The sequence below is a fragment of the Seriola aureovittata genome, chromosome 5, assembly GCF_021018895.1.
Source record: "Seriola aureovittata isolate HTS-2021-v1 ecotype China chromosome 5, ASM2101889v1, whole genome shotgun sequence".
Taxonomy (NCBI): Eukaryota; Metazoa; Chordata; class Actinopteri; order Carangiformes; family Carangidae; genus Seriola; species Seriola aureovittata.
This window is the reverse complement of record NC_079368.1, coordinates 15,990,860-16,013,947: the sequence shown is the minus strand read 5'-3', so window position 1 is coordinate 16,013,947 and position 23,088 is coordinate 15,990,860. Positions and strand designations below refer to the sequence as shown.

General features: G+C 39.6%; 1 protein-coding gene across 1 annotated transcript; it reads left to right on the top strand.

The window, feature by feature from the left end:
* Positions 1-1,687: 1,687 nt before the first annotated feature.
* Positions 1,688-22,305, top strand: LOC130169392 (guanine nucleotide-binding protein G(q) subunit alpha). Its single transcript, XM_056376104.1, has 7 exons — positions 1,688-2,843; positions 11,771-11,955; positions 14,738-14,892; positions 15,065-15,193; positions 15,903-16,032; positions 16,819-16,972; positions 17,856-22,305. The coding sequence occupies exons 1-7, from the start codon at positions 2,708-2,710 to the stop codon at positions 18,044-18,046; spliced, it is 1,080 nt and encodes a 359-aa protein (XP_056232079.1). The 5' UTR covers positions 1,688-2,707; the 3' UTR covers positions 18,047-22,305.
* The last annotated feature ends 783 nt before the right edge of the window (positions 22,306-23,088 follow it).

The following is a 23,088-nucleotide window of genomic DNA, read 5'->3' as shown; positions in this document are numbered from 1 at the left end:
GGGGCACAGCATGTGACCCACCAAGAAACAAAGCTGGAAAGTTTTCAGGCCTTAAACACCAAAACTGGCCAATAAAGCAGGTCAGCCCTCACTCTACAGCCATAGCTTTGGACTTTAATCTATTGTGTTGCTCGGGACCCTAGGCCTGCACCTGCCACGTCCGTTGTAGGTTCAGCACCTGCTTAAATGCCCAAACCCAAATCAAAGCAGCTCACGCAATACTGTCTTGACTCATAATTACTGCGTCAGATTTATGTCAAATGTAGCCAGCACGATTAATCATGCTCACAATCAAATTACATCATGTCACACCTGCAGTTATTGACTGCAAGTCGTACCTCGACCGAGAAAAAAACACTTTGGGAGAAACAAAGAATGGCACTTGCAGCCAAGACCTAAGCTGCCACCACATACACCACGCGATAGAGTTTCCGCTTTCAGGGGCTCATGCGTAAACACGCTCCCACAGTTGACTGCTGAGAATCAGACTGATTTAGAGACAGTAGAGCATCTTTGAGTGACTTTTGACGATTTGGGGACGGAAACCGAGGTAGGCACTGGCCCTCTTATGATTGGTCACACACACACACGGACCTCCTTGCACTTTGATTGACTGCTATCGTTAGAGGAAGCCTTGGAGAAGGCCTGGAGTTAGGGTACCACTGAAGAAGACAGAAAAGTCCATGATGTGAGTGAATCAGAAAAATCCTAATATCCATATATGTCTGAATAAACTGTTGTGCCAGTCAAAACTCTATATCAATTGCCATCAAAGAATATATTTGCGAAACATGTTAGCCTAGTTTTGTTATATATTTTTAAGCAACAAGTATCTAGCTGTCGAAAATTGTTCACACCAATGTCATAATACCGCTGTCCATTCCTTAATGAGTAATGATTGTTTGGTTGTGGGAAGTTCTAGTAGTAGACCACATCGCTAAATTCACTGATAAAACTAATGGCACAGGCATTCCCAACAGTGGGGATGAACATACTGGAACAACTGTGGACACGTGATATAGCCTCAAACATCCATCAATCCACTTATCATTTCATCAGTCTGTGAGTGAGTGGGCATGTTGTTAGATTAATGTGACTAACAACTGCTGAATAACTTTTTTAAAGCTCACAGATGTACATGTTATTGTGTCCAGTACCTGAATCATTAGACTGCGTTAGCATGACCTCCACTATAGTCATCATTCAATGATTAACATACTCAAAACTTGTATTCACAGCAACAACTGCCACAACTCTCTAAGAAATAAAAACCGCTACAAGGGATTCAATACAATTAAAATTTATGTTGAGAGTGGTGGTAGCCAGTTTATTACGTATAACTAACAGTTATGAAGTTTTAATACAATGGATCTAAAAGAAATCAACCCTTATTGACAAAATATTTGAAAACATACATATCACAATTCAACAGCAACACAAACTACAGCCTCCAAAGTGACCTTTAAAGTTGACTCAACACGTCTTAGAAAAAGCTCCAACAAAAATTTAACATCATAAAATACATGGGGCTGGCGTATTAGGCTACAAAGGTTTTAGAGTATATGTTTTGGAGATCCACATTAATAACACCAAAACTGGCCATGGAGTTGAATCACCTCTCAAGTCTCAACAAAAAATAGCACACTGACCATTATTACACCCATGCCCATAGAGATATGAGTTCAGCTTGTCCATTCATACACATTTTCTATTCCACAGGTTGGGGTATAAATACTTGTGTGGCGTTTGTCTGACGTGACACTCCCCCCTAGTCGATGGGAGGCCGACGTCACCCTGCCAGCGGAGGAGTGGATGGCCTCTGTAATAAAAATACATGAAGAGAATTGAGGAAAAGGAGAAGATTGGCCGGGGGGAAAAAAGCAACAACACGGCGTTCATAGCTTTTCGCTCGCACCCCACTCCTGAGCCATGGACGTGAACGCCTTTTAAGACAGGCTGGGATACATTTTCGCCGCGGTATCGAGAGCTCCGGCTGAAAGGCTATGTTATGTGTTGCTTTCTTGGTTTTTTGAGCAGACTGAGAGAGATAACTGTACTGTATCCCAGCCTAGCGGATTGGAGTGAAAGTCCGCCATATTCTGCCTTACCACGCCCGGGAGTCGAGCCACTGGAAAATAAACGGACAGCTTTATTCATGTGTCTTCCCCGCTGCCCTCATCCACGACGATAACTTGAACGCAAGGGATTTTGCTGATTGAAAAATAACAACATTGAAGACTTTGAAGAGAGGGCGGCCGGGCACGGATGGCAATGCTTAACGAGATCACACGGAGCAGTACGGAGGATGTGTCTTAAAAGGATCTGTTGATCATATTGAGAAGGAAAAGCAGATTACACCAATTAAGATTGCACAGATATTCAACTCAAACCGCTTTGGACACTATTTTGAAGCTGTCGAAAGGCCCAGAGAGCGAACCGAAACGGGGGGAGGGGGGGTCAATAATTTCTCAAACATCTAATTTTCCTTTCCACCACAATCTGTGCGCTGTTCAGGCTCATTATAAGGGCGTCCACGCGTTATTTCACCACAAGTAGGCCTGTATGAGGACGTTATTTGGCACTCAGGCCTCTGTGTTTTGTTTTGTTTTTTTTACCCCGACGAATCTGATATCTGGATGAATCAGTAAGAGGAAAAAGCGGAAAAGTGCGTGTTTGAAAAAAAAGAAAAAGAAAAGAAAAGGAGAGAATGACCCTGGAATCCATAATGGCGTGTTGCCTCAGCGAGGAGGCGAAAGAAGCCAGGCGGATCAACGACGAGATCGAAAGGCAGCTCCGCCGGGATAAGAGGGACGCACGCCGGGAACTGAAACTGTTGCTTCTCGGTAAGCTCGGCAGGGAGAAACACGGGGAGGGAGAGGAGTGGGGTGAGCAATGCAAAGCCCAAATTCCTCTCAGCAAGAATGCCTTTGTCGGGGAGAGGGAGGGGGAGGTGTGGGGTGGAGGTGGTGGTGAGGCAGATGAAGGGTCTATTAATGGGGCTTCCCACCTGAGTGAAGTTTGGGGAGTGGGTGTTTGAAATATATCCGTGTTGTGAGTCGAGTGCACAGATTGGCAGCAAAGGAAGGAGATGAAGCCCTGCCAGGCCTGTGTGGCTCCCAGTGTAAAAACCACCTGATTTGAATAACTGCGACCGGTTAGTGTCGAGGAAACAAATGCTCACCAGTCGCTATAAGGGCCTTAACTCTTAACCCCTTACCTCTCCATGCGTCCACTGGCCTGACAGCAACCTGTGCAGCCAGGCCTAGAGGGCCCATCCAGGTGGTGTGCTTGTGATTGTGTCAGGTATTGGCTGGGCCAAAGTCTAGCCTTTTATTGGGTGTAATCAAGACAGCATTGCAGTTTAACACCTAACCCTGGCAATGATTATATCACAGGTGTCAGGCTATATAGAGCAAGGTTGGGGGTATGCTGGCCTTTAATATACAGAAACCTGTGTGTGGTGGTATGCTAATACATCTGTCATTATATGCAGTTTTCATTCATTTTAATCATTGTCAAACTAATTGAAACACAACACTGCAGTAATGCAGTAAGAAGAGACAGAATACTTTTGAATAGATTATTGTAATTTATCAGTCACTAATGTTTGGAGGCCTAATCATACAATTACAGTCCCATGATATTTAACTACAGTAATAATGTTGGTACCTGTGCATTTCTACAGTGTGGGATTGTGAAATTGGAGCAGGGTGTATGGGGGATAAATCTTGTTGAGAAGTATTAGTCATCCTGGAGAAATATGAGGAAAACAACTCATCTACTCACCATCCCGTTTTTAATTAGATTTGCAGCGAAAAGCCCATTAGATGTGATGACCGTGGTGGCGGAGAGTGGTGCCAGAAACCTCTCCTCCTGATCCAGTGCTCTCCTCACTCACTTTCCTGGGAAATGCATGAAGGACAAGGTGTAAAGCAGACTGGAAACTTAGATCCTTAGATCCTAGTCTTGCCTCTCGAGAGATGTTTAAGAGGGGTTGAATGTGAAAGGTTTCCCATTTGCCCTCCTGTTAGCACATGTTGAAGTGAATCACCCCTAACAGGATTTGAAGGAGCTGACTGCCACCTCCTTTGTTAAATATGGACAAATATTTGTGTTGTTGTTGCCCCTAATCTCTTCTAATGCCCAGCAATTCGCTCATTATATAAACACATAAACAGCCAATGACCCAAACTAGAAAGTGATGATGTTGAAGATGACGACATAACTGTATTTCTCATTAAACAGTATATATTACTTATCCAATGATTAGTCACTATTATTGCGTGATACAGAGAAGTTGATGACCTAAATCAAATAATTCATGATTGAGTCACACTCAACATTTATTTAATTATTTTTTTTTATTTGTAGGCTTTAATCAGTATGGGCTATTATATTTCAGAGTGGTTTCATAGCATGCATCTAATGACAGAATGCCTTCACTTAATGTCTTTGACTAGGGAGTTGTAGGCAAGCTCCATTAACTTGGAGAGTGAAAAGTTTCCTGTGATGATTAACCACGTGATTTTTCTGAAATGCAAAAAAAGAAAAAAGAAATTGAATTTTCTGCAATGAAAAAGTTAAATTTTACACTAAGAAGGAAGTGTAATTTGCAGGGCGTAGATACCACTGTTCAGCATTCATGACTATAGAAGTATAGATAGTTATCTGCTGTGTGATGTCGGCCTGAGGTGTTTTAGGAATGATTTGATGGGTGGCGTAGGGAGGTGGACTAGAGTATAAATAGGAAAGTGATAGGAATATGGTCAAGGCTAAACCAGGACAGTAGACCTTACTGACCCACGTAAGCAGAAGAGATGCTCATATACACAGCAACGTGCGCATGTCTGAGCTCCTAAAACAATTATGGCTAAATCAATAAGCATATTTTGTCAGTGAGAGGAATAAATCATCTTATATGCAGGGCTCTGAATTCACAGTGAAAATGATGTGTTTTTTTCCTTGTGTATATTACACATCGACGGCACCACTCCCGCTACAAGTGGTCGAGTTAACCGGAGGAAGTTGTGTGTGTGTTCTGTATGGCTCCATTAACCCATATGCTATCAGTGTATTGTGGGTTTTGAAAACTCTAATTGCTTTGTGTACCATGGGACTTGAGTACAAAACTCTAGTCAAGTTTAGAAGTTTTTCAGTCATTCAAAAAGTAAATTGCTCAGTTTTTCACAATTCATCTTGGCTTTAAGACTTCGCTTATAATCTTTCAAACACACTAATTGCTTTGTGTCCACAGGGACTGTGTATGTTGAAAGACACTCAACATAATAAGTAAGAAAGTTTAGAGAACATTGCAAGCGTGTAATCCATACTCCTTGTTCATCTAATATCGATTAAGGAGCTGTAAACTAATAAAGGAGATGTACTGAAATTAACACTCATTTACTGTAACTTGGAAAGATGACCAAGAATACTTTACTAGCAACAATGAGGACAAGTACTCGAAGAGGGAGGGAGGGTGGAGGGGTGTTTCATAGTGCTGTACTTATAGATGCTGTCTGGCACACGTACAGTTAAATGTTAGCTCATAAGTCAGAGATGCTAAAGGCCTCACCAACATAGGTGACTCAGGAAAAGCCCGGTTAAAATTGATGTTTGACACAGCAGAAGAACAATGAGGCATAGGGCAGTTCAGCAGGAGCGAACTGAAATTGATCTTATTCAGCAATACATGAACATAAACACATTAATTCGTAATCAGATCTCTGTCATTATCCATTAGAGCAGCTCTTACCTCATTTTCAGTAAGAAAACAAAGCTGCATCATCATCAACTTTAGATATTTTGCAACTTATTTGACAAGAAATATAATAACAATACCAGTTTTTGAAATAACACACCTCAGTGGTTCCCAAACTGCCAAACGCGACCAGGAGTGAAGCTTATGTTTTTTCTTCTCTGCAGTCATCTTGACTTGTCAAACACAGGTGTAGCTAATGACCCTGTTAATTGCTGCACTGCTTTCCAAAAAAACAGAACAGTCATTAACTTTATTTGTTCCACCTGTGCTTTTTCTTTCTATGATAAGTCTATATGTCTGTGGTGAAAAATGTCTAAAAGTTGGATTGATTTGGAAACGATAAAACAAGATCAAATCAGACTCTGGTGTTAGCAGCGCTGCAAGAATTAGGGTAAAAAGAGCACTTTTCAATTTGAAAGGTGCAGGAGATTCAGATTAATCAACTGTGAATGAAAACCCAACAGGATGGTAGAATGTAGTAGTATGATAGTAGCTTACAAACCCCAAAACCCAACAATGGTCATTAAGCAAAAAAAACGTCTCCTCTTTAAGCATGACATTGGGTCTTGAGAGTAAAGTAAAGTGAAGAGTAAAGTAAAGTGATGGGGGGGGCATGGCACCATAACATTAGCCGAGATTCCAAACTTGTGCAGTCATGGGAAGTCCAAGATGAATGGTGGAGAGGGGTGAGCAGAAACTTAGCATAGGAATGGTGACATAGCGACGGGGGACTGGAAAGAAATAGTGAGTCTGTGTTCTTGGAAAAAAGGGAACGGGAAACTTATTTGTTTTGTGTTAGATAATTAGGATACTTAGTGAAATAGATCCGTTAACACTTTTTTTTTCAAAAACTGGACAACACTTGTGGTTTTGTTTTATTAGCTACAAATTGTGTGTATTTTGTTGCTGACCCTTCTCCATATGTAGAGTGATTTTTCTGTCTTCTATGCTGCTGTATTTTCAGTTTGTATCATAAAAAAAATCAAGGAATTTTTGTAGAGGGCTAATATCACTCATAGTAAATATTTTGTCATGTCTGTTGTGTTCAGTTCATTTTCATGCTGTTACAACAGAAGTAAGTGGAACTTGTTTTGGTGAGCTCATAGTGCAACCGGATAAAACTGCATACAATTAGTTTTTTTTATTGCAGCATGGTAATGAACTGTGAGCACAGATGTTTTGAAAAGCTGGTGGTGCTAAAGGATGCTCTGACTCGAGCTAATCAAATTCTAATGATCTCTTTCACCACACTCTTTTTCGCTTAATGTGTGGATGGTGAGTACAAAACTTGTAGCTACAACCGTTTTGCCTCATTGGAATGTGTTTACTGTACATACACAAAACACTAAAGTGAAAGTACTGAGAGGACACATGCACTGGACAGGGGTCTTGTATTTAAGTGGCTTGTTATATTACATTAACCCAACAGTTTATTTAAGTTAACTTCAGCTGTTTTGCCAGAGCAATAGAGATAGACACAAAGAGCAATATTAACCACCACTATTGTCCCCTGAATTAACCAGGATTTTATTTTTTACTAGAGCTGGAAGCATTTGTCAATTAATCAATTTGACCATCAATAGAAAATGAATCGGCAACTACTTCAAGTATTATTTTCACTCATGTTTCAAGTGTTTTGATGACGTGACTTTATTTGTAGTAAAATTGAGAGCGAGATATAAAATTGCAAATTTGTTTTTGCATTTCTACATGTATTGCATACATCTGACTTGTGTTTATTCCGCATTGAGGCCTCACACATCTGTTGACAGTCAGGGGTTAAACATGAATAATTATCAGGCTCGTCCCCATCTACTAAATTAAAAGTTAAAGTTGTTCAATTACAAAAGTGGCACAGGCCAGATCCAATCCTCAAGAGATGATTGGACCTAGTTTATGATGTCTGTCCCCCTTTACACACATACATATACACATACACAGAGGAAATCATAGACAAGTGGGATGAAAGTAAATCAGATTCCACTATACTACCACTATAGTCACTGAAAATGGCTTCTGAACTGTGTTCAGATTTTGCACAGCAGAAATCATTTCAGCAGTGCAACATGTTTAATGTCAAACTTAGCATGTAATTTGGTCAGTAAAAATTTGCAAAAGTGCTGATCTACACGGTCACTGTCAGCTGCTTTTATCAGACAAATGAAAACTGTGGGAACTTTGTCAAGGTAACGACTGGACAAAGTCCACTGCAACTTATAACAAGCTTTGAACAAACACGTGGTTGTAATTGCTAGAGGAAACATTGATATGTGATATGATTCATGTATGAATGCAGCAAAGTGCATTAGCAGTACACCAATAGAAAGTGCAAAATTAGGGAAAAAATCTTCATAAAACATCCTTTTCACCCCTTATGATGTCACATCTAGTTGTCTTAAACTTAAGTATCTCACACGTACATGTAGATATTCACACTGTGAATGCTGGTGGTGAACATCAGAATGATGTCTCAAAAGGTACATGGTTACGCAGCAATATTTTTTTATTGAATTCATGATTCTGCCTTCTGATTTGCTGGTGCTGTCTTAAGGCTGCTTGCCATTAACAGTGAATAGGTTTGACAGCCGCAGGACACACTTTATGAAAGTGAAAAACAACCAGCTCCGCAGATTATTCAACAGTTTCAATATTATGTTCAATTTCATTCCATATATCATTCAATGGAGACATTAACATGTGTTAATCCTGAGTCTCACTGTACTTCCATACAGATTTATACTCGAACTTACATAGAGTCAACATTCAGTTCAGTTAAGTGCTTAGGACAGTATTTACACTTTGGATTCAACCTGATAGTGACAGAGAAGAGCTTCCTTTATTTGATCACATAATTAAAACTGAAAGTCTTGAGGTTTGCTTGAGGTTCCCATCGATACGTACAAAAGTGACTCCATAACAATCTTTTAGTTCTTCCTTTAAAATCAGAACCAAGCAATGTCTGACCCTTGTTAAATGTTGGTAAAAAGCAGGGCCATAAACTCCTCCCTGTAAAGTGAGTGTGGTACTATGGCTCCCCCTCTGCTCTGTGTGTTAACTCACTCTTGTGGTGCTTCAAGCATCATATTGGCATTTTTTGCATCCTTTATTCCATTTGGTTTAAAAAGTCAACTGCAGGCGTCTCTGTGCATAGCTGACACTAATGCTGTGGTGCATTCAGGGACTGTGGAAATGCACAGCTTCCAAGACTTGTCTGGTGGCCAGTGAACAACAGCCTTTTAAATGGAGAAAGCTACCAAATTCACATGATCCTTTTGATTACCGTGATATGTACTTATTGTTTGTTTCACTAGTGTGCATTTGTGAAAACATAGGGTGTGAATATTTGGCAGCTCACAGTCAAGTTTCAAATGCCCAGAGTATCACATGACTAACTGAAAACACCACACACAGACATGGAGCAGCCTGTTGTCTTTGCTTGAGTCTGACTAGGAGTCCTGAGGCTTGGCTTCCAGAGAGGAAGCTGGATCAGACGTAGTCACATCATATGTAATGTCGAGCCAGTCACACCAACCTCAAATACGGGTTAATCCAGGGTCACTGCAGTGGGTTTGAAATATGACTCAGCAGCCTCTAATGACCAGCACACACTCATACCTAGCACACTCACAGTCTCGCTGTCTTTTCCAGAGTAAATCCATCAGGACCCAGATGTGGTCAAGTGATCCTGATTTATTTTTGAGAAATTGCTTCAATATTTTTCAATATTTTTTTTCCAATTATACATACAGCTGTCGGTTACAACCATCTCATGTTTCTATAACCTAGGCAACTGGTATAAAATACTGTACTCCTCTAGGATAGTAGCTTACAAATTAAGGATTTCCTGTGAGGAACATTTTCTTGAATGGGTGGATCCCCAGAGATAACATTTACTCCACACATCCAACCTTCAAAAGTAGACTCAGCTATCTCGAAATTCATTGCATTCCAATTCTGTAACATAAAACTGAACTGCAGTATCTCAGCCCTAATTTATCAAGTCAGACCTTTTAACTAAAAGTTTCTATCTACGGCTAAATTTCACATTTTCACATTCCCTTCTTTTGACTTCCTACACATAGGACTTCAGGCTCCCTCCTGTTTTCTGTGTTTGAACAGTCATGAAGGGATCGGGACTATGCCACACACGAGCAACCCAGATCCTTTTATGCCTGTACAAATACAATACCCACTGGCAGTCTGGCACAGTTCATTTAAGTTTTTGTGATTACTCACTGTTCCACTTTGCCTGTTTAAAAAATAGAGTGTGTCTATTTTTAGGATGGATGCTGCAAGTTATTAACTCATGTGCAATGCTATTTGTGGTCTGCAAAAACTACCTGTCACTGAGGTTAATGTAATTGTTAATTATCGGCGGACAGAGTGGTGTGTATGTGTTTGTGTAAACCAGATGTGTAAACCCACTGGTGGAACAAGGTGAATATTTCAAAATGTACTAAAGGATAACACCAAAAGTGTTTGTGTAGCGTCTGTCTGTAGCACTAACAAACAGGAGATAACTCCCAGCCACGGGTTTGTTAGAGTTGGTGTACAGGTTGAATGAAAATAAAATCTTTTATGAAAGACTACATATATTCTGATGCTTCTGTGTATAGTGTTAATGTTAGCAATGCTAGCATTTCCTCACTGCTTCTTGCTCTTTAACAAAATAAGTAAGACTTTAAGGGTTAATTGTTTGACTAAAGAGCACTTCAAGGGTTATTGTGCTAACTCTAGTTTTGTCATTATTACCATACCTGCTTATTTCAGGCTTCTAAATGGGCAACCCTACAATAGAAAAGCTGTTTCCTCAGACGTTATAGTATTTCAGCATCAGTTTAGTCTGTGGCTTGGTTTTGTAAAGTGCCCAGTCTGTGTTATGGACCCACAGAGAGGCCAATTCGGCTAAAATAGAGTTTATTTTATGCCGTGCAAAAGAGTGTTGCACATCCAGGCTCTTATAACAGACACTTATAGTGGAATGCAGCACATGTCTCCTAAATGCACAGCTACACTCCTTCCTGCCAAACTTATTCAGGCGTTAGCAGTGAGGTAAAGTTAGACTGTTCAGTCGGTCTGCCAAGATTCTCAGTGAACCAAAGAGAAACTACACCCCCAGCTCTTCACACCCAAATAGTTCCTGTCACCACTGAGAGGAGAGAGATGTTGTTCTTGGTCTGTCACCAGACCAAGCAAACAGGCTGAGAGGAAAGTAGCCAGCACATATTATTATGTGTGTGACTGACTGAGTGCATGAGTGAGTGAGCACATACTGCATGTGTGTCTGCAGCTATGCACTGTACATCTGTGCATATAAATGTGTGTGCACGTTTTTTTCAAAGGCGTGATGTTGCGTCGCAAAAAGCTACGATTCAGCTTTCTTCGCTCAGGAAACTTCCTCATACACATTTACATTTTTTAATGCTTTTAGAAAATCTGCGTTTTCACTCTTTACTTCATTTTCAATTTCAATGATCAATATGTGTCATGTGACAATGGGTGTGTGCAGTGGTTGTGTAAATCAGCAAATGTTTGATAATATGATAATGCCTTTCATATCTATATAACTATCAGAATACGATGGTGGCCACTGGCATGTCCACCCTGATGCACAACTGATCCCTCACAACTCTGACTGGTTATACAGAAGGGAGAGGAGGAATCACTGACTAATACTTAGGTCCATATTCTGTTTTTTTTGGGCCAGTGACTGACCAAATAACCAACAGCTTATCAGTAAGAATACCAGCTTTATGGCTGTCGTCTAGCTGCTCAACTCTGATTAACTACTTACTTTTTTTATTATACTTTTTATTGTGATACCTTTGATATGTTGCTGCAGTTCTTTTTTTCCCATAGCGGTCAAGGAAAGTCATGAATGACAAAATGTCCATTTAAGGAGCGTGGCTGCTGACACAGGAGATTAAATGTGTTGTCTGGTTAAATGAAACCCTGCACAAATCCACAAAATGAATAAACTCTGTTCATTTGTCCCCTTGTCTACTTTCTCAGGCACTGGGGAGAGCGGGAAGAGCACATTCATCAAACAAATGAGGATTATCCACGGTACCGGTTACTCTGATGAGGACAAAAGGGGTTTCACCAAATTGGTCTACCAGAACATCTTCACAGCCATGCAGGCCATGATCCGAGCCATGGAGACGCTCAAGATCCCATACAAATATGAGCACAACAAGGTAAATGGCATCCTTTCACTCAAGTCATTTCAACTTCCCCAACTGAAATGACAACTGTCGTGTAGGGTGACAAATAATTTGAGAAAAAGAGAGAGACGCTGCAAAGTGGCCACAGTGTGCTTGTATATTTTTAGAGTGCTGTCTATCTTATTTGAAACAGCCATCCATAATCGTTTCCTGTCCTTTTTGGCACTTCCTGTGTCCTTAAAGTGCTCCAGCACTCCATCACACTATGTGTGTATTTGTGTTTGTCTGTGTGTTTCCATGCACTCAAATCCATGTGTGTATATACACACAAATACACATATGCAAATATGCAAGAGAGACCTGCCCTATACTATCCACCCACATTTGACCTCACTTTCAGTAACTATCACTTAAGCGGGGCTTTTTTTCCCTTCCTTTTTCATTTGCATGAGTTACCCTTGTAGTCATAGCTTTGGCAGATGTTACAGTGACCTCTTACTCACATTTTGTCCCCTGTGAGAGTGACAAATGAAAGGAAGTGGTGCATAGGAGTGTATCACCTCAGCAGCGCTTTCTATAAATCAGACCATTTCAGGTGACAGTGGACCACGCTGCTTCAGCTCCTCCCTGCCTGGCCACAGTCCAGTCAGACGAGTTTTCACTTAAAGGTTTGGTAGAGTTTTGGGGAGAAAGGGGTGATAAGTTATTTAGTATGATATATTGAATTCAGAATCTTAATCTTGTGATGTTACAATTAAGACAGAGTAAGTATTTTTTGATCAAATTCACAATGTAAAACAACATATTTATGCTGGAGATACAGTCTGTAATAACCAGTCAAAACGTGAAGCCAGGTGTGCGTTAGATAACACTTTGTGTGAACTGTGAGATTTAAAATGGCACCATAACTGGGATTTAACCCGGTTAGGTGCTTCTTGAATCTTTGCTGTTGTAGTGGATCATTTTCCATCCTTGCTTTCGCTTCCCGTCCAATGAGTGCATGCTCATGAAGAATGAAACTGAATATGCTGTTTCAGCCCAGCAATTTCACCATGGTTTTAGCCACTTTAAACACAAAGAGAAACCGAATACATCCCATTAACATGCTGAGTAAAAATAATGTTACTGCAATTTTTTTTGAAACTTTTTTATTAAAAGAATAAATAAATAAATAAAATTAAAAAAGCAGTTTGTAATCTTAGGTTTTTAGTTATCCCTACATGTCACTGCACTTCCACTATCTGGAAATTGGCTGGTTAGTGTGTTCGCCATTAACGGTTACATTCAGTGCTCGGTAGAGAAGAACTGGAATACTAGTTATGTCCTATGCAAGCACTTAAATACAGAGAAACAACAAAATGATCTGCTATGTGTGTGAGATATGTGTGTGTCATAAGTTATGTGTACAGTGAAAGCATACAACAGAACTGATGAATACTCTGTACCCAACATCCCTGTGCTCTCATATACATAAGACTAAAATGGGAAGTATTTATCTTTTTAACAAAGGAGTCTAAGTGAAGTGAAAATGAAACCTGTCTATCATGTTTATACTGTCTTTCTGGGCATTTATAGTAAATACCACTATCACAAAACACGTCACTGACGGTTTATCTGCTTTATACTGGATATCTGCTTTTGTTTTTTGTTTTTTCTTCTATGACATCTCACTTTTTCAGTTCTGTCCTTCTCAACCCCACAGTTGTGAATAAGATATAAGTTTACATTTCTTTTGATACAAAATCTCCTGTCTCCAGACACCAACCATCACATCCTGTCCTTTGTCTTCATGTCTAAATCATGTTCAGACCATATAATTATGCATTCCAGTGCAGGTCAAGCATTCACTACATGGTCTGGACTGAAAATAGGAACAATATTTTGTCATTTGTGGTGTTGGGCTGTAAGATCTGTAGGGACCTGGGACCACATTGGTTAAGTGGAATGGGTTTGTTTTGCTATGCTTACATGTTTACTCAAGTCAGCCAGCTCCACAGTCATAGAGTCACAGTATAAGTGTTTGTGTAATTACTGAAAGGTTGATGGGTAAGGGTTAGATAGTGATTCCATTGATAATGGCTGTTGTGTGTAATAAACCTTCATACTGTTATCATAATGGCTTCCTATTGTGCAATAGCCAGTCACAATTCCACATTGCATATCTTGTAGTTGTCTGCTACTGTGCATAATTGTGTGTATTTGTGAAAGTGTGTGTGACAATCTAATTTAACATAAATGAAAAATACATTGAGATGTTCCACATCCCCACAAATCTGGCAAAAGTGAGTCAATTACTGAACAAAAACCATTTGGCTAGACTTTAACGTTGCTAATTGTGAGGACGACACAGACGAAATTATGTCTGATGTATGAAGCATTAAGCATTTATCCAAATCATAAAAAATGTCAGTGTGGTATGTGAAACTGTGTCAAAACTCAGGCATACAGAACATTCTCTTGTGGTGGGACACAGGAGAGTTTTAATGGGAATCTGGGGCAGCAAAACTTTCCCCTTTAATAGGCCCGGTGGGATTTGAGCTTCAGATATTAGGTCCATGCTGAGCCTAAGGGTGCAAAGAAGTTTTTGGATGAATGTGTGTTTGAGTGAGAGAAACTAAACCAGTGATAACTAGGACTGAACCACCTGTTTTTAGATTGTGTTTCAAATGTACTGTTTTGTTTTTTTTTTGTAGATTATTAAAAATGCTTGATGAGGTTTTGATAAATCAAGTTTTACTTTGTGTTTGGTGGAGCTGAGCAAAGCTGTGAATCTCAGTAAATCACAGCACTTCTTTTCCTCATGTTTTTCCACCAGGGCAACGCCAACGTTGTGAGAGAGGTGGACGTAGAAAAAGTCGCCATGTTCGAGAATCCTTACGTAGATGCAATCAAGAGCTTATGGAATGACCCGGGCATCCAGGAGTGTTATGATCGAAGGAGGGAATACCAGCTCTCAGACTCCACTAAATAGTGAGTAGAATGGAAAACAACACAGTGGATACAGCTGCCAACATCACTCTGTATGAATTGAACCCAGCTGGAGACGGGGAGTGGGGGCGCTAAAGCACAAAATACAGTTTTATCAGTTTTTGCAGTGTCTCCGATGACAAACAAACATCATTTCATTTCTCTGCCTCTGTAGTTACCTGAACGCGTTGGACCGGATCGCCGAACCATCCTATCTTCCTACCCAGCAGGACGTGTTGAGGGTTCGAGTCCCAACCACAGGCATCATTGAATATCCATTTGACCTGCAGAGCGTCATATTCAGGTGAGATCAGATATTCGGGATCCGAAAAATAAAAAAGCAACATACGCCTGCACCGCTCTGGAAGTCAGAAAAAGCACAGGACATATTCAGTGACATGTCAAAAGAAAATACTTTGATTTAGCCCTGATAGCCATTTATGTAATAATCATAATAATAACAATAATAATAACAATAACAATAATAATAATAACTATGTGTATGTCATAGGTGGAAAGTAGCAAAGTCCATTTACTCTGCCTCAAATTTGAGACATCATCTCATTACCTGACAATCTCATTTTGGGAGAAACCTGTATATTTTACTCCAGTGTTTTTGAAAGGAACATATTGTATTTCTAACTCACCTACATTTATCTGATGGTTGTACGTACAAGTTACATTGTGGATTAATATTTCAATGCAAAAAGCACAGTAAACCAATAGAGGATGAATAAGATATGATGCTTTGTTAAGGTTTAAACTTTCCAAGAGCAAAATTTTGAAAGCAACATATTTAATGCAATAATATTACAGTGTGACATTTCTGCTTTTACTCACAAAATTGATTTTGAATACACTTCTGATTTGGTCAACTGAATATCAAAATAACGTTTAAGGTGGTGTCCAGATGATCATCTTTGATTCACGCAAGAGATACAAACTAGATCTACAAACATTTCTAGTGCTTATAGTGACTGTTTTCTCTCTCCTGGATATTCCTGCCATGACAGGATGGTGGATGTCGGTGGTCAGAGGTCGGAGAGGAGGAAGTGGATCCACTGCTTTGAGAACGTCACATCCATCATGTTCCTGGTAGCTCTCAGCGAGTACGACCAAGTCTTGGTGGAATCAGACAATGAGGTGATTGATTAATGCATTTCCACAAAAATCTGCTCAACCTCTTTTGTAAAGTATGTTGAAGATGAGTCGGCTCTGAAGATAAAAAACTACTACTTATTTAAAACAATGGAAATCAGATTCCCCTCTTGCCTGCCAGCGCTCCACCTCGTGTTCCCTTGTAAAGCATTTGTAAATGATCAGCCAGCTGTTTTTGAATACCGCCTCGAGCCACATCTCCTTCTTAAGAGGATATAGCGTGTGTCAGTTTGTTAAAGTGTATTAATGAGCAGGTGAGCGCTCATACGTCTGTCGGTCTGGTTTTGTGTCCATGTGTTTTCCTTTCCTCTGTTGGAAAAAGAAGACTGACCAGCTGCACGTCCTCTGTATTCTGCCATATGATATTTTCTCAAAGAGAAAACGGGAGATATTGTGTTTCACACTGCAGCACAGTGATATCTAAAGCTTGCTTTCAGAATCGTTGTTTTGTTCAATTAAACACTGAAATCAAGTGCAAGGGAGAAATTAAACCCTCAAAGGCAACATGGCCGCCCTTCTCTCTCATCTTTACCGCTCTCCCTTTGGTGCAGTAAAACGTTTATTAAAATCTGTACTTAATGAGTATGAAAGACTGTGGTTTAATTAAGTGATTAACTCTCTCTCTCTCTCTCTCTGCTCACTCTCTCTCTGTATGTCTCTCTCCTCACTTTACCTCCCCTCCCTCTCCTCACACACACACACACACACACACACACACACACACACACACACACACACACACACACACACACACACACACTCTTTCTGTAGAACCGGATGGAGGAGAGTAAAGCTCTGTTTAGGACAATAATCACGTACCCCTGGTTCCAAAACTCCTCAGTCATTCTGTTCCTCAACAAGAAGGACCTGTTGGAGGAGAAGATCATGTACTCTCATCTGGTTGACTACTTCCCAGAGTATGATGGTGAGTATCAGCAGCATGGTGTCCAACCCAAACGCCAAACATTTAAACCAAGCACTAAGATATTATTTACACACTTGGACAAATCTCCCTGGGAAGTTGCAAAGAGAATACCAATAATCACTAGATGCCCACCTGTGATAACAATATGCATTTTTTGTTTTGAGTCTTTGTGCAAAGACCATGATAAATTTGATTTTCCATACTCAAAAATCCCCCAAAATATAGATTAAGTCAGCTGTAAAAATTAGATTGGATTGATACTTAAGTGTGTAAGTCCTTTATTTTAGCCTACTTAAATGTAAAAATGCCTACACAATTTTGAATGGATTTGATATAATGTCTAACATGCTTTCCATTTTCCGTTTGACAGTTGAAAACCAATTGAAAGCATCAGTGTGAATCTTTCAATAAGACAAAACACACACACACACAAATATTTTAAAATAGTATATCAAAGTAAAAGTTACATGTTTCTAACGATTGTATTAAAGTCATTTGTAAAGTAATTTCATTTTGTTGACTGAATGCTGAATTTGCAAGCAGTGCACTGTTGCAAATCCGGCAAGGCACTAAAAAAATAGCGTTTTGTAGATGTTTGTATCTGCTCCAAGCATCACAGTCTAAGTGTAATGTAATTATGTCATATATACGCATATACATCTCTAACGTGTCTGAGTATTGGGCAAAATAGTTAGTTATTTTATTTTAGTGAAAAGGCAGGCATCAGGCATCATCTTTTATTTGAGCTAGGTTGAATGATAGATAAGCATCATGATTGTTTAAATACAGGTGATCGTGCCGCTCGAGATAAATCTAATCAATAAACAGCTTGTGATATTCTACAGCGGGTGTATTGACAGTGGATAATTTTCCCCCTCTCCAGGTCCGCAGAGGGATGCCCAAGCAGGGCGAGAGTTTATCCTCAAGATGTTTGTGGACCTGAATCCAGACAGTGATAAGATCATCTACTCTCACTTCACCTGTGCAACTGACACAGAGAACATCCGTTTTGTCTTCGCGGCCGTCAAAGACACCATCCTGCAGCTCAACCTAAAGGAGTACAACCTGGTGTAGAGCCGAGCAGGGCTGCCGACTGGAGGCCCTCAACACACACTGACTGACGCAATCTGTGAAAAGATAGATCATATACACACACATGAAAAAAAAAATCTGAGAGAAAAAAAAAAATCTAATGGTTACATAATACTAATTTATTTGCCATTTGTTGATCTCTTGGTGCCCAAGGGGCGAGCAAAGTAAATATTCTCTTGCTATTTAAGGAGTTGATGAAATATAGGGAGGTGGGGGAGGGGTTTGCTGTTGAATATGTACAGCAACAATCCTCATTTTTAGGCTTTGCGCATTGTGAAGTTTTTTTTATTTTTTATTTTTTATTTTGTTTTGTTTTTTTTTTTTAAAGAAAGAAAGAAACTACTTTGTGCAGTGGAGGTGTGGAGGCTTGTTTTGTCTGCCAGTCTGATACCTCAGAGCTGGAATAAATGCAACGTGCTCCCTCCCTCCTGCCTTTTTATAAACAAAAAGAAAAAGGTTTTCATTCTTTTCTCTCCCTCCTTACCCATCGATTCATTCTGAAGCTTCGCTATGGGCGTTGAGGAAATGATGTAACAGATCTCTAATTAACAGCTTCCTGTTTTCCTTCAAAGGACTGATTGGCAAGTCTCTTAATGAGTTGGCATAAACTGTGATTTTTAAATTATTTTATATTGATTTGATATTGATTGACTTCATCGTTATTATTATTATTATTATTACTATTATTATTAATATTACACTGCATTGACTTTGGTACCATCTGATGATGTAGGGCATGTGTGACCACGGAGGCACGTGGCCCCATTTTGGAGAAATAGCCCGAGTCATGTGTTGAGCGACGGTCACGTGACGCCTCTTTGCCATCGACGTAACCACGAGGTTCAGGAGCTTGAGAGAAATTGGCTTAAAAAAAAAAAAGCTTTCTAAGCTTCTAGCGACAAGTTGAGGAGGCACACACGGACCTCCGCTCTGTCATGTCATGATGAGTCATGAAGGCGACAGTCGCTTTACACAGACTGAAGGGAGCTGAGTTGGTAGTAATTTATGAGACAATGTTGTTAAACGATTATGTTCCAATGTGCCACATTAATGCTTTTATAGTAATATGTATATTTATTGCCAATGCCAAAACAACTCGAGCACCAGACTCCACTTTGCGCTGTTTACTGCTTTAATGGAATGAAAAGTGTTGAGAGCAGGGCGAAAGATTGCAGAAGGAGCAGACTGACTGACTTACTGATCAACCAACTGATTCTTGCAGTTTCTGAAGTATTCAACAAAGTTAAAGGGTATTCTTCCCCCCGCCCTCTCGCTCTCTGTCACACTGTCACACACACACACACAGAGAGCTCGGACTGACTAAAGCTACAGGTAGATAGGCCTGCTGGGTTAAAGAGGAGGCAGCCACTCAGCGCGCTGAACTGCTCAAACTGTCAAATCACAACCTCGCACATGGATACAAACCCCTCCCCCTGGGACCTGCAGACTTTCCAGTCATATTTTAGCTGTGTCCTTATATTTGTCAAATCACAGCCCGGCTGTCTTGACTGTTGTAGTTCAGTAGCAGTGGAGAATAAATTTGGCTAATCTCTATGTAAAAGGGTAGTGTTGATATTCAGTTTGTACCAAAGTAAGCCCTTCTTGTTTCTGATTGGCACCTCTCATTTGCAATTCCTCATTCCCAAGTTACTTTGAGTATTTTTTTGTAACAGTTCCCTAGAACATAAGCCTGTAATTTACATTTATTGAGGCATAGTGCAATTATGAATGCTATAATCGTTGTACATACATTTCTCTATATATATGGCAGCATCTTTGTTGGCTTTGTAATCATTACTTTTTTGGCAGATTGAATGTGCGGTATTGAAAATATGTATCTATGTAATTGTATTGTATGTCTAATGGATAATTCATTTTTGGAAGAAAAAATATGTTATTTACATGTTTGTTTTTGTTTCCTTTTTTTTTTTTTAAGAAGAGAATGTAAATTTTGTGTTTTGCCAGTTTTATTTCCCAGCAAAGAAACATTGTTCAGCTTCAGAACTGCATAACGAGGAATATTATTATCCAACTACAAGATCGATTGGTATGCCAGTACTTACAGTAGCCGTTTTGTTAAATTGACTTTTATATGAAAAACTGCAGACTGAATCCAATCTACAGGGCTAATTGTAATAGTTTAGTTCTTAACTGGCTTCAGGAACAGAGCACTTGTCATATAGGTGTAATCACATAACTCATTGATTCTTCTACCTTTATCTTTTAATTTCATCACACAGCTGCTCAACACGTATTGTTTAACTTCCCCACCCCACCACCAACCACCCTTTGAAGGCAGGATGTTTTATTTAACAGGTGGCAGGCGGGTGCACGTGCTGCTTTGGCTCAGAAAAAAAATCTTGTTAAGGAAGAGATGTAATCATCTGATCGTTTGTGCTAATAGATGGAAAATGCCATCACCCCCTCAAATGAACCTCCACCCTGATAGAAAGTATTGTAGAGTCTGTCAGAGTCAGTGACCAGTGTACACAAACATGCAAAAAATGACTCATCCATTTGGCCTAATTAGGATGGTACATATACAGGTGCTTTTTTTAAAATTCCTTTTTTACTTCATTTCCATCTTGATTGCCACCAGTTCATTAGAATGTACAGTATTATTTTAAATGTTATTTATGAAATGACAACATAGGAGAAAATACACAAACAGTTCACATGTACATATTGCCTTACTGAATAAGCTGTGCCTCTGAAGTCCCATGCAAGGCACCTGTGTTCTTAGCAGAAGTGAAGCTAGTGCAGCCAATAATGTCCCGTTGTGCAGCTGGAGGATTGTTTGGTTTTGGCTCGGTGGTCTCTCTTTATTATTCTGTGTTAGAAGAAGCCCTGGGAACAGCTTTGAAGTGTAGCTCATGTAGCTAATACGACATCATTACAGTACATTATAAGCACATCACGACTGAACTGTAATCAGAATCACACTTCCTATTGATTTCATAACATTGTCACATCAGATTCATGTCTTAAAATCCATGCCACACCACTGTGCATTATAATGCATTGATCTGCCTGACTATGATTAAGCAACAGTGCTCCTACACGACAGAGTGGAGAATGTGCTCGCAAAGTTTCACAATCTGGACTCAAAAACTACCACCAGCCACCTGTGGAGTTGTTGTTTTGTTTTGTGTTTTTGCCGTATTTGGCTACGGTTTGGCATCTACCAGCCACTTTGGCAGACAACCAGGCCTCACTCTGAGGTCCTGTTGTTTTCAGATATTTCAGCTGGCTGGTCTACTTGCTTACAAGGATGGTTGATTTTGGCAGGCAACAACCACTTGAATAAGTTCATTTCCAGTCTAGCTCACAGTGCACTTGGAGTAAATGAAGATGCTACAATAACCACTTATCAACAGCAGGGCCTAATAGGAAAAAAATGGGGGCCAACTCGTCACATTTTTATTGGACGTCAAAACAGTGATTCTGCTTGTTGCCAGGGGAGATGTTTTGAAGCTGGACTATAGTTTCAACTTATCAGTGTTGATGACCACTTGTTGTAGACTTGCAGTGATTAGTAACTTGTGTCCCTGCTGTTGTAAAGTGGCTATTTACACTGTCCCTGTTACTTAAAGGGAAGATCCTTGTTTAAATACTGCATCCAACCCACTGAGCAGAGACTGTCCATCCATGTTTGTGAGCCTCACAAAGTAATTGAAGTAAATGAAAATAAAAAGGATCTAAGCTCATTCAAACCATATTGTTCTGGCAAAAAAGCATATTATATTTGGATTTTATCTGATAAATATGAGCCACAAACTATTCCCAGGCTTTGCGAGTAATTTGCTGGTGTTCACATCATTAATCTGAGAGAGCACATGTGAGTTACACTCGAGCTGGATTTCCCTTTAAGAGAGCACAGACTCCAGCTGGTGTTGACTTGCTGACACATTGTTGGAAAGCTCTGCTGCTGTTCAAATTTCATGCAGTATGTTCAAGAGCAGTGCAGTGTTGCATACAGTATATCGAGGAACTGCAGAAAACTACTCCATAAACTGCTCTTCTACTCAAGTCTCAGACACATCATCTGAGTGCTTTCAGCTCGCCTACTGTCAGGTTTCTTTGCCTCCAGATCCTGATGATATGACGTTTAATGACTCATTTTGAAATAGTGTTATTATGATGATCTCCAATCATAATTGTGTAAAATGTTTCATGTATCCATAAAATCGCACTCCTTCAACATGTTTCTGAATGAAGCAACATGTTTCTTTTCAAAAGTATGTCGACTCTGACTTTTACTTTCTGTCATTTTAGCACAGCTATGGTTTTTATAATGTGGTTCATTTATTGCCTTTAAATCTTACTATTAACTTACTATTAACTGCGCACCATGGTTCAGATCTCTGACTGGTATTTAAGGATAATGCTCTGCCAGGCGACCTAAATCGAGTTGTATTTGAACTTTTAATTTGTACAACAAACCTCAGTAAAGCACTGAAAAGTTAAAGTGAACAAAAGATGTGATTCTTGTAAAGTAGAATCATAAAGTTCAATAGAATGTGCCCCAGGCGTATTGCCCTGTGGGGTGAAGTTGCCTCTTAGAGGTTAATTTTAGCTCTTTTTTCCCTTTTTTTTATCATATGTTTACATTTAAATCTTTATGCATGCACTAAAAAACTCCCTCTAAAAGAAAAGAGGGACACAACAGATTATGAAAAAAAAAAAAGATATGACAACGTTGCTGGCAGGGAGCTGGCTTTGTTTACTGTCTGGTTTAAAACTCCCTCACGCCACTATAATTAAAGTTTATTCGGACATAAGACAACTTTTTATAGTAGATTATAAATCAAGGCAAAAATTCATCATCTTTTATATACAGGATGTGCTGATGTGCACAGGCTAAATGATCTCTACAAGATCACAGGGAAGTTGAAGTATTTTACCTTAACACAGACAAAGATTTTATCCCATTGCATTGACATGAAAACAGCTGCCAACAGATCCTCCCTGATGAAAAATTAACGTATTGAGAACTTTTTTTTATTGAGCTACAAGTGTGGATA